The 12,070-nt window shown below is 40.2% G+C and overlaps 1 protein-coding gene across 2 annotated transcripts in view; it reads right to left on the reverse strand.

The window, feature by feature from the left end:
- LOC132390758 (glutamate receptor 4) overlaps nucleotides 1–12,070 on the reverse strand; it is a 232,903-nt gene that overhangs the window by 27,079 nt on the left and 193,754 nt on the right. For both annotated transcript variants that reach the window (XM_059963307.1, XM_059963308.1), the window contains exons 10-11: nucleotides 10,564–10,770; nucleotides 3,672–4,045 (exon numbers count right to left, since the gene is read on the reverse strand). In XM_059963307.1, coding sequence (XP_059819290.1) covers nucleotides 3,672–4,045; nucleotides 10,564–10,770 — 581 coding nt within the window. The remainder of the gene's footprint in view (nucleotides 1–3,671; nucleotides 4,046–10,563; nucleotides 10,771–12,070) is intronic.

The raw sequence follows: 12,070 nt of genomic DNA on the forward strand, positions 1-12,070 counted from the left end.
TGTATAGCATTTACCTCCCAGCAATTATCTGCCCAACCTTGCCTCTGTTCAAAACAGTGCAAAATGCTGTATCATTGCTTTTCATTAAAAACAAATACAATCTTAAATTATCAAATGGCACCTGCAGTTTAAGCAAATTAATTTATTTTATCTTCTTCTAAATGATGGCACTGATGCATCACCAAAGTAAAATGATATAAGAGGTGATTTAGCTTATTCTTCCCCTGAGAATGATGAGTCACTGCTGCAGCATGCAATTTCATTGTGATAACCCTGGGATTTTGCCACCATAGCAGGAAGGGCAAAACTATTCCAGGTATTAATCACTCTTTGTCTTCTATCTTTTTGTAAACGCAGCTACTATTTAACATGAAATCAGAACTTGTGATTGATCTCATTTCACCTATCACTTTCCCTTTCTTTTTCATTATGTGCAAGTTCTCTAATGCTGGACATCTGCTGGACTGTTCCTGGGGAATGGACTTAGTAATCACATATGAATGCAGTCTTCAAGATGAGGACTAATCCAAGCAGCGATCAGCTCTGGCATAGACTGTATAATATTCTGTATGGTGTTAGTTTTTATTGATTCCTGCCCTGCAAAATTTAGGTATTAGCAGAATTGATTCTATTATCCTGCAAGATCTCTTTCAAATATGGTCTAGTTATTTACACAATACTCAGAGTTATAGAGGGTTACAATACTAAAATGGGCCCATGCTGATAATCAAGCATCATTTACACTCATTTTATCTAATCCATTTTATTATCCCACATTCTCACCTGCAGTTTCCACCACTCAACTAAATACTTGCAGCAATTAATGTACCAAACCACTTATTTTGAAACGTGAGAGAAGATTAGACCACCTAGTGGATGCCTATGCAGACACAGGGAGAACATGCAAACTCAGGGGTGACCCTGGGTTGATGAAGCTATGAGGCATCAACTCTAATAGCTGTGTCCCTGTGCTGCCTTTTATACGATTCCTTTTAATGTGGAAGATCCACTTGATTTCTATTATCATTTATTCTAAGCTGCCCAATTGTGAAAATTACCTGTGTGTAATTGTAATTGCTTGATTATCTCTGTTGCCTTTCCGGCTTGGTACAGCTACAAATGTGCTTTCTTGAATCTAGGACATTTATGCAGATGAGAAACAATGAAGCTCCACACGGATCTCTGGATATTTTATCTTGTGTATTCTTACAAACCTAACAACCTTCCTAGAATTAACTGGTTCCATTTCTCCTGTAGCCCATTCCTACTGAGTTCTGATGAAACGTCATACAGTATAATGCAGACAAATGTAAAATCTTCCACTTTGGATACAGAAACAGGGAGGCAGATTACTAGCTGAAAGGCAGTGAATTAGGAAAGGGGAGGTTGAAAGTAAACCATGCCAAGTACAGCAAGTAGACTTCAATGCAAGAGGATTTGAGGGGTGTGGTGGTCTTGGTAAGATCACACTGAAAATTGCATGCATCTTGGTCTACCTATCTGAGGAAAGACATTCTTACTATTAAGAATGTAACAAAGGGTCACTAGACTGATTCCTGGGATGGCAGGACTGATGTATGAAGACACCTTGAGGTTATCTTCACTGGAATTTACACGACTGCAAAGCAACTCATTGAAAGCTGTGACGGGATAGACTGCTTACAGGAAGGATGTTCTAGAACCACAGGTTGTAGCCAGAGTATATTAACACCAAGATGAGAAATTTCTTCACTCCTCTGGAATTCTTTACCACAGAAAAGGGGTTGAGAACAAATTATTAAACATATACAGGAAGCAGTTTGATCCAGTTCTTGTGATAAAAGAGAACGAGGGATATGGGGAGAAAGCAGGAGCAGGGTACTGAATGTGGACGATCAGCTCATGCATATTAAATGGTAAGCAGCTCAAAGGCCAAGCAACCTGTTCCTGCTCCATTTTATTGATTTGAAATGTGAATTTTATGTTTATCCTTACAGATGCCACCTGACCTGCTAAATATTTTTTCCCAGTACAGGTACCTTCAAAGTATAAATGCCAATTTAGGTAGAGCCCATACATATGAAGGAACCTCTCATAGACCAGGGCGCTGGGTTTACCAGATGCTGCAGGGCTGCAGGCATCTTCCGCTGCTTCAGAATTTGGTCCACAGCCCATTCCTAATCAGTTCTGATGAAAGATTATAAAGTATAATGTAGATAAATGTCCACTTCAGATAATAGGGAGGCAGTTACCATCTGAAAGGCAGTGAATTAGGAAAGGGGGAGATACAAAGTAAGCAGGCAAGTGCAGGAGATGGACTTCATAGCAAGAGGATTTGAGGGGTGTTCCATTGTTCGTCTGACTTGTGAACTATCTGAGATACGAATGGTTAACAATGGAATCCTGCTTTAAACTAGGGAGGATTGTATTATTTATTTGTATTCTGCCCCCAAAAAAAACAAACTGGTGGAGGAACTCACTGGGTCAAGCAACATCTTTTGATAGGTCTTGAGTTCCCCCAGTTACTTACATTTTGCTCTAGCTTCAAGCAACTGTAGTTTCTTCTGCCTCAACTTTTACTGTACAGTTCCAGCATATGCAAAACTTTCATTTTATTCTAATCAATGCGTATCTTATGTTGTCTACCCATGGTCAAAGCAACATCCATTACACATTAATTCCCATTGTTGATTAGAGTCCTGCCAGCTAAGCTGAAGGAAACTAAAGCTTGTTATTTAGAACAGAATGCTGTTATGGAAATGGAAACCTTTCTGACTGATCAGACCTCCAAGTTCGAGATTTCTCCCAAATAATTACTCTGTGGCTCTTGCCAGTAGTTTTGGAACACCCACTTACAATTGCGCCATTATCTATATCTATATTAATATAGAACTTCAGCCATCTACATTTTGGGTACTCTTTGTACATAAAGGGACAGTACATTTTTTACTAGGATATAATGTGTTAGTCAATTTACAGTTCCAAATTATTTTATAACATTGATAAGGGTAAATTTTCTTTATAAAAATATATTAATACATTTAGTAGATCTCCCTGGAAGTTAAACTGAGTTCCTGCCTCCATTAATAGAAATGTGTACTTACAATGAGATAAGTTTACATTGGCATTATCCATTATAAATATCACTATAGAAAATTAGAATGGAAAAAGTTGACAGAAAGTCTATGCAAATGTAAAATTTTTCATATATTAGAGATCTATGTTTACATTTAGTCCAAAGTGAGCACTTTTGTCTGAGAAGTGATAAGTTATTCAACACAATACTTTGGTCATTAGGGTTCAAATTTTTCCATTTCAGAAATGGGTGCAGATCAAAAAACAATGGAATTTTATATACACCTGGACGATTGACCGTAAAATAAGGTATGCAGCAAATACACGGTAGTCCTCCAAGGGGACAAAATCAGCATAACTTTATGCATTTTACGGTCTACGCATGGTGTATATAAGTTACGTACAGAAATGTGTAAATGATAATTTAGAGGTCATTCACACACTTCACTTATCTATAAAAATGCAGCAATTTTCCTTGGAATCTTACCGTTTGTGGAAGCATTCAAATAAATTTGAGGAATGGTATACTTATATTGAGGGTAAAAAAGGTAATGTATATGCACCATGGCATCAGGCTTGACCATAAAATGCACAGAGTTAATAGATAAATGACCAACCTTGGCGAAATATCGCATCCTTGCTGCATAAAGGCACCCAGAGAAAACCATAGACTGTTAAAAATGCCAAACTCATTGGGTGGTTGATCAGTTGACGCTTCATCTTGTCCATCTTCGGGTTCTTCCGTGTGCCACTCGTATGGGCTGAACCGGCTGACCAAGAATAGTACCACACTGACTCCAATGTAGGCAAAGACGATGCACATCCAAATTTCGTATGCCAGTGGATCGAGAAAGGAGAAGACACCTGGCTTGGACTTTTGGGGCTTCTTGATCATGATGGAAATGCCCAGGCTCATAAAGGGCTTGGAAAAGTCAATGACCTCCTCTCGTACTAAAGTAATGGTCAGTGGTGCCACACCAATCTGTGCTCTCTGTGGAATAGGGCAAAATCATTTTTTAAACACATAGGTTGAAGTACACAAGTTGTAGATGATACAGTCAAACTGAAAAGACTATCTGCAATATCCAATGATGTAGTTACATTATCCTGCTTTCTTAAAAATTATGACTGTGTATTTAAATCCAAATCAAGTACATCATATAACAGTGACTTTTTCAATGATCATTCTCACATATCATACTCACTAAATATTGCTAAATTTAAGTAAATTCAAAAAGTTATTACACCTTTTGAGTTTATTCAGGAAGTCATTTTATCAGATGCATCTGAAGGGACTCATGAATTCATATTTGTAAACACAAAAAGCCCGAAAAGGAAGACAGGAAATGCCCCTGGATGATAAAGTATGAGTATCATTTTATATTATCTATTAAGCTCACAGAGAATGTGGGAAGAACTCAGCAGTCCTCAGTGAGGGCTATGCAGATGAACAATAGTCAACGAAGAGCCTTTGCTCGAAACATCACCTGTTTATTCATTTTCATAGATGCTTCCTGAACTGCTGAGTTCCTCAAGTATTCTGAGTGCGTTGCTCTGGACTTCTGTATATCTTATGTTTATCTATTAAGCTGACTGGGACCTATTGGTAGACCAGTAAGAACTTGGGCAGCATACTGAAAACTACACCAGTGAGCTGGCAGAATGATGGGCTTCTGAGGTACCAACTTGCTTCAAGCAGGCTTCGATTATACCAGTGCCCAAGAAGAACATGGTAACCTACCTCAATGACTATTGTCCGGTAGCACTTAAGTCCACTGTGATGAAGTGCTTTGAGAGGTTGGTGATGAAACATATCAACTCCTCTATGAGGACTGACTTGTATTCACTTCAATTTGCCTACTGTTAAAACAGGTCTACACAGCAGATGCCATTTCATTGGCTTTTCACCCAACCCTGTAACACCTGTATTCAATACTATCATTCTCTCAAAACTAATCAATAAGCTCCAAGACCTAGGTCTCAATATCCTCTTGTGCAACTGGATCCTTGATTTTCTCACTTGCTCTAGTCAGTTCGGATTGGCAACAACACAATCACCATCAGCACAAGTGAACCACGAAGCCGTGGGCTTAGCACCCCGCTCTACTCGCTTTATACTTATGGCTATGAGGCTACGCACAGCTCCAATGACATATTTAAGTTTGCCGATGACACCACTATTGTTGGCTGACTCAAAGGTGGTGACGAATCAGCATAAAGGAGGGAGTTTGAAAACTTGGCTCAGTGGAGCCACAACAATAACCTCTCACTCAACATCAACAAAACCAATGAGCTGATTATTGACTGCAGGAGGGGGAAACCTGAGGTCCGTAAGCCAGTCCTCATTGGGGGATCAGAGGTGGAGAGAATCAGCAACTTCTAATTCCTTGGCCTGATCATTTCTGAGGGTTTGTGCTGGGTCCATTATGTAAGCACCATCATGAAGAAAGCAGAGCAGCAGCTGTACTTTGTTAGAAGATTGTGAAAACTTGACATGCCACCTAAAACTATGACAAATTTCTACAGATGTGTGGTGGAAAGAATACTGACTGGTTACATCATGGCCTGGTACAGAAACACCAATGTCCTTGAAAGGAAAAGCCCACAAAAATTAGTGGGTAGAGCCCAGTCCATGATGGGTAAAGTCCTCAACACTAATGAGCACATATACAAGTAGTGCTGTCACAGGAAAGCAGCATCCATCACCAAAGACCCCCACCATCCAGGCCATGCTCTCTTCTCACTGCTGCCATCACGAAGAAGGTGCTAGAATCTAAGGATCCACATCACCAGATTCAGGAACAATTATTAACCCTCAACCATCAGGCTCTTGAACCAGAAGGGATAACCTCACTTAACTTCACTCACCCCAGCATTGAACTATTCCCACAACTGATGGACTCACAATCAAGGACTCTTTTAAGATTCAAGATTGTTTAATGTTATATCCTGCACACAGGTGTAAAGGAGAACAAAATCATTGTTACTCCAGATTTGATGCGGCACAAAAAAACAAAAAATAAAGAACATAATAATAAACATAAATACATAAGATAGCTTATAAACATAGATTGATTGTATATCTGTAAAGTGACGCAAGGCTGTACATGACGTGACTGATGGAAAATAACAAAGTAGTGGTGGAGGTAGTGGGTGGAGGTGTTGATCAGTCTTTCTACTTGGGGAAAGCAACTGTTTCTGAGTCTGGTGATCTTGGCTTGGATGTTATGTAGCCTCCTCCCTGATGGCAGTGGGACAAACAGTCTATGAACAGGGTGGGTGGGATCCTTCATGAAGTTACTAGCTCTTTTCTGACACCCTTCTGTATATACGTCATTGATGGTGGATAGGCTGGTGCCAATGGTGCATTGGGTAATTTTGACTATCTGTTGTAGAGCCTCCCTGTCCATCAAAGTACGGTTTCTGTACCAAGCATTGATGTCGCATTTTAGAACGCTTTCTACCGTACATCTGTAGAATGATGCGAGTATAGATGTACAAAGTCCAGCTCTCCTTCAGCATACTCAGAAGTCGAGGGGTTGATGAACTTTTCTGATTGTGTAGGATGAGTTCTGGGACTATGGGAGGTTGTGTGTGATGTGCACTCCCAGGAGTTTGAAACTGCTTGCTGTTTCCACTGTGGTGCTGCCAATGTATTTCAAGGTCTTGATATTAATTGCTTATTTATTTATAATTATTATTTTGTTTGATTTCTTTTTGTTCTGTATTTGCAGTTTTGTATTTGCATTTGTAGCAATCATAGCACGATATACAGCGTTATTGATAATGCCTGCTAAGCCAGCCTAGTTTCAAGAGAAGAGGCTGTCAATTTGTTTAGTGAAACAAACTGGGGTCAGATGGCACTCTGCTATATCTCCTCAGGGCTGAATTGATGTGAGTCGATAGAGCGATTTGAAATCCTCTCGGTTGATAAATCATGCATGGTATTAGGATGACTTAGGTAAAGAGCAAAGCATCTCACCATTGCCTTAGTGCCACTTAGTCTGGGCACATGGTGCTGAACTCAGGCTGTGGCCTGTAACTAATGGGCTCCTGAATCGGCTGCAGTGATGTCTGGCTTTGTATCCGTGACTCACTTTTGTGAACTTCAGTTCTGAATGCTTTTTATTATTTACACGCTTTGTTTTTTTCTCTGCACATTGGATGTTTGATGGTCTTCATTGGCTTCGATGGGTTCTTTTGGGTTTCTTTCTTTGGTGGCTGTCTGTAAGAAGACAAATCTCAAGGCTGTATAACGTATACAGGCCATGATGATAAATATACTTTGAACTTAAAGTCTTAGGCTGATTCCAGATCTGTGCTTGATTCAAGGCTGCTTGCCACTAGGTTCCACCTGAGTCTCCAAGAGTGGGCGTGGGCTTTTCAGGTGAAGAGGAATGGGAATGGGGAGGCTGGGAAGAAAATGATGAAAAAGTGAACGGAAATTTGGGGAGAGGAATGAAAATGAAGTGATCAATAACGTGAGACAGTCCTGGGATTGGAAAAATCAAGTTGAGGATTGAAGAATGGGGATGGCAGGAGGGTCTATGGGGAGCAAAATTCATTTTAGCTACCAGCATAGGAAAGGGCAGTGTTAAACAGGAGCAGCCGGGGGGGGGGGGGTGTGGGCAGGGAAGTGAAAGCTAGGTTATTTTACACAGATTGTTGTAACTGTTATGCAAATAACTGAGGGCTATTACACCATGGGAGAGTTAACTCTGATTTGATAATGAGGTAGAAACTGATATAATTTAAAAGTGAGTTGATTAGTGTCTGAAAGACAGTCATACAGTATAAACAAAGACAAGTGGGGGGTGGGTGGTTACAAGACAGTTAGTTTAAGTGCTGGCACCAGAGACTTAATGGGCTTACAAACAGAGCTTTTGGCTCATTGCTCTTCATAAATCCAGGTACTGAGGACAGGAGTTGGGATGTTTATGCTTAAATTGTATGTGATACTGGTGAGGCCAAATTTGGAGTATTGTGTTCAGTTTTGGTCACCTACCTACAGGGGAAAAATTGAAAGAGTGCAGGGAAAATTTACAAGGATGTTGCCAGGACTTGAAGACCTGACTTATAGGGAAAGAGTGAATAGTTTAAGACTTTATTCCTACAGAGCGTAGGAGAATGTGATGGGGGGAGTGAGATTTGATGGAGGTATACAAAATTATGATGGCATAGATTGGGTAAAAGCAAGGGGACTTTTTCCACTAAGGTTTGATGAGATTAGAACTAGAGGTCATAGGTAAAGAGTGAAAGATGAAATATTCAAGGGGAACAGGAGGCAGAATGTCTTCATTTAGAGGCTGGTGAGAATGTGGAATAAGCTGCCAGCAGAAGTAGTGGATGCAAGTTTGATTTCAGCTTTTAAGAGAAATTTGGATAAGTACATGGATGGGAGGGGTATGGATGTTATCGTTCAGGTGCAAGTTGATGGTACTAGGCAGAAAAAAAGTTTGGCATGCCGAAGGACCTGTTCCTGTGCTATAGTGCTCTATTACTCTTCAAAATTACCTCCAAGAGGTAATGTTGCAGCTATATAGGACCCTGGTCAGACCCCACTTGGAGAACTGTGCTCAGTTCTGGTCACCTCACTACAGGAAGGATATGGAAACCATAGAAAGGGTGCAGAGGAGATTTACAAGGATGTTGCCTGTTTTGGGGGCATGCCTTATGAGAATAGGTTGAGTGAACTCAGCCTTTTCTCCTTGAAGCAACGGAGGATGAGAGGTGACCCGATAGAGGTGTATAAGATAATGAGAGGCATTGATCGTGTGGATAGTCAGAGGTTTTCTTCAAGGGCTGAAATGGCCAGCACAAGAGGGCACAGCTTTAAGGTGCTTGAAGTAGGTACAAAGGAGGTGTCAGGGGTAAGTTTGTTGTGCAGAGAGTGGTGAGTGTGTGGAATGGGCTGCTGGCGACGGTGGTGGAGGCAGAAACGATAGGGTATTTTAAAAGACTCCTGGATAGGCACATGGAGCTTTGAAAAATAGAGGACTATGGGTAAGCCTAGGTAGTTCTAAGGTAAGGACATGTTCGGCACAGCTTTGTGGGCCAAAGGGCCTGTATTGTGCCATAGGTTTTCTATGTTTTTAAAAGTACTATTAGCTTTCCTGCATCAAAATCTGAGTAGCAACTACAAAGGCATGTCTGACTGCTTTGATGGTATTAGAGAATGTGTACTGTTTGAATAGTGTTCAGTTTGACAGCTTTCAGCAAGAGGTTAAAGCAGGGCAATTGGATCCATTGCAGGGTGGAGCTTCTCGATATAACAAGTTGAAAGTTTCATACATGGATTTCTAAAGGAAACACATTGTCTATAATACAGAGCAAGCTAATTACTCCTGTGCTAACTATGGGTACTCTGTACATCAGTCTTGTGCACTGACCTTGCCTTTGAAACTGAAAACTACAGTCATAGGACCACCCACAGGCACATGGTACCTCAGCTGTCATGTGTATGCTCACGTGCTGCAGTTCATCATGAAGTTTCCAATGAAGTACATCGTACAAAAATTATATTTGATATATTAGCATTTGAAAGACTGGTGCTAAATTCAGAATGGGGGCTTTATACAATTTATTCATAGTTCCAGTTATTTACACAACATACATTTTGAAATAGTATTAAAATAAAATGTGGCATCAGCAAATCAAATGGGTAACAATTCTAGCTACGGTGTTGGGGAGTGTTTCTGCAGCATCTCTTCCTTGACGAGCAGAGATGGATCCGTGAGGAAATGGTATGAAGTTTCAAACAAAACTAATGAAGCATCTCCGGCTGCAGTGAAGAGGCATGCTTCCTGTAGTCCCCACCCAGCACAGGAATACCCAAACTCTCCAATAGAGCTCAGCTGGGGTCGATTAACGAAAGAACAATTAAGTTCACTCTGCATTGCCTCCAGATTTGCCCTCTGCGATAAAACTTAGGCATCTCTGATTCAACACGATTAATTCCAGCCACAAGCTGTCAACTGAACAGCACAGAAACAGGAGAATCCTTTGGTTATATTGTTTGGAGGGTGTGATCTATCTTCGATGAAATCTATAGAATTTCGTGTTGCCTCAGGATTACTGAACTTGCCTCAGCACTTCCAGAAATATGTATCTGAAACCTAACTCTGATTTTGTTTCCAGATTTTTTCATCTTCCTATGAAATTGGAAATTAGGACAGTAAATTTAAGTTGCAAGTGTGCAGATAATGGTCCAGCCCTTGTTTAATATTGAATTATGTACATAGAAAACCCCTATTCATACACCTACAATCCCATTAATTTGGATTTTAAAGCGAACTGTATAGACAGCTCTTACAGGGACTCAAATTCCAGTGCGCGCACCATATTGTCCATGTTCCTCAGATCCTTTTTGAAAGAGAAGAGGCTTACAACAGTGGATGTTTACAGCTGGCATAAATGCATTGGACTATGTATTAAAATCACCCACACAAAGAAAGTCCTGACAGTTACAGGTAGCTTCCTTTAACCAGCTGCTGTATAACAGGTACTTACCCCATACACAAGTTCGCCCACCATTCCATTCCAGATTTTAGTATCAGGGTCCCTTGCTCCATATTTCCCATCAGGAACGATCTTCAGCTCATATTTTATTCCAATGTGCTTTGCAATTTCTGAAGCTAGATCCACACAGTAACCCTCATACTTGTCATTTCCTTCCAGAGTGTCATGGTTTTTCTTCAGCATAACATATGGACCCTCCTAATAACAAAAGAACAGACTAAGTTAATGAAACACAACAATAAAGTTTAATAAATTCATCTAGTCAGTTTAAAAACACTGTTTCACTGAAGATCTGATAAAACTATTTATTCCAGGCATTGTTTACACAGCTTATATTGAAGATTAAAATCAGTCAATGAAAGACAAATTGCATTTCCCTTGGTTTCTCTTCAGTTTAAAGTGAAGGCAAGTTTTACCTCTGCAGACTTTATCAAGAACCACTGTGTAAAACTGCTATATAATACTTCCTCTGTGGAGGGAATTGATGATGTGTCACTACTTTCCTGACAAGGAGTGATATCAGCCATCTGTATTTGCATTTAAACTATATTCTGCTTCTAGATATTTTGATACTTATAAAATTCCTAGGTGTGGGTAATTAGGACTGTCAGCAGAAACAACAAGTGAGTAGACAAACTATTTCAATAAGATACTTGGGTTTTCCTGCAATCCCATTCAAAACAGTTTTTAATCCGAATTGCCAAGATTAACCATTTCAAAGACTGGAGACTGACTTGGGTTTGTCTGCATTTACCTTTCAAAGTGGTTGCGATTTCTTTGTGCCAGCCGGCCCAAATTTTTCACAGGAGTTGCCCCTTTTTCTTAGGCCAGCAGTACAGTGACTTGCATAAATCCATTCACAAAGAATGACTTCCACTTTTCAAATCAAAGCAGACCCCAAACTTATTATTAATTAATGTTATGCTGCTAAATTTCAGGGGAAAAGGCAAGGCTGATTGTTGTTAGATTGGTTATATCCTGTTCACTTGTTTTTTACATTCTTATTCAGGGGCAGGCAGGTAGATACACTGAAAAAAATCTAAACAACCCTCATTACTGTGTGGAGGGACAACTATTTCAGACTCTGCTCAATGTGGAATAGCATTTATACAACTCAGTGCATTACCCACAACAGCTGTCTGTTTCTATACAGATTTCATCATCATCACTAAAACAGTCATTGCTTGGGAATTATTATTGCACATTTTTCCTTCGTTTCTAATTTGTGAAAAATGTGCAATAATTTTATATCTATATTGGATTATTCACAGGTGTTTTTTTTAAGATAAACCACTCTCCCCTTTGCAACACGCACAAAATGCTGGTGGAATGCAGCAGGTCAGGCAGCATCTATTGGGAGAAGCACTGTCGACGTTTTGGGACGAGACCCTTCATCACCAGTTAGTCCTGACGAAGGGTCTCGGCCTGAAACGTCGACTGCGCTTCCCCCTATAGATGCTGCCTGGCCTGCTGCGGTCCACCAGCATTTTGTGTGTGT

Source organism: Hypanus sabinus, chromosome 3 (assembly GCF_030144855.1).
Source record: "Hypanus sabinus isolate sHypSab1 chromosome 3, sHypSab1.hap1, whole genome shotgun sequence".
Taxonomy (NCBI): Eukaryota; Metazoa; Chordata; class Chondrichthyes; order Myliobatiformes; family Dasyatidae; genus Hypanus; species Hypanus sabinus.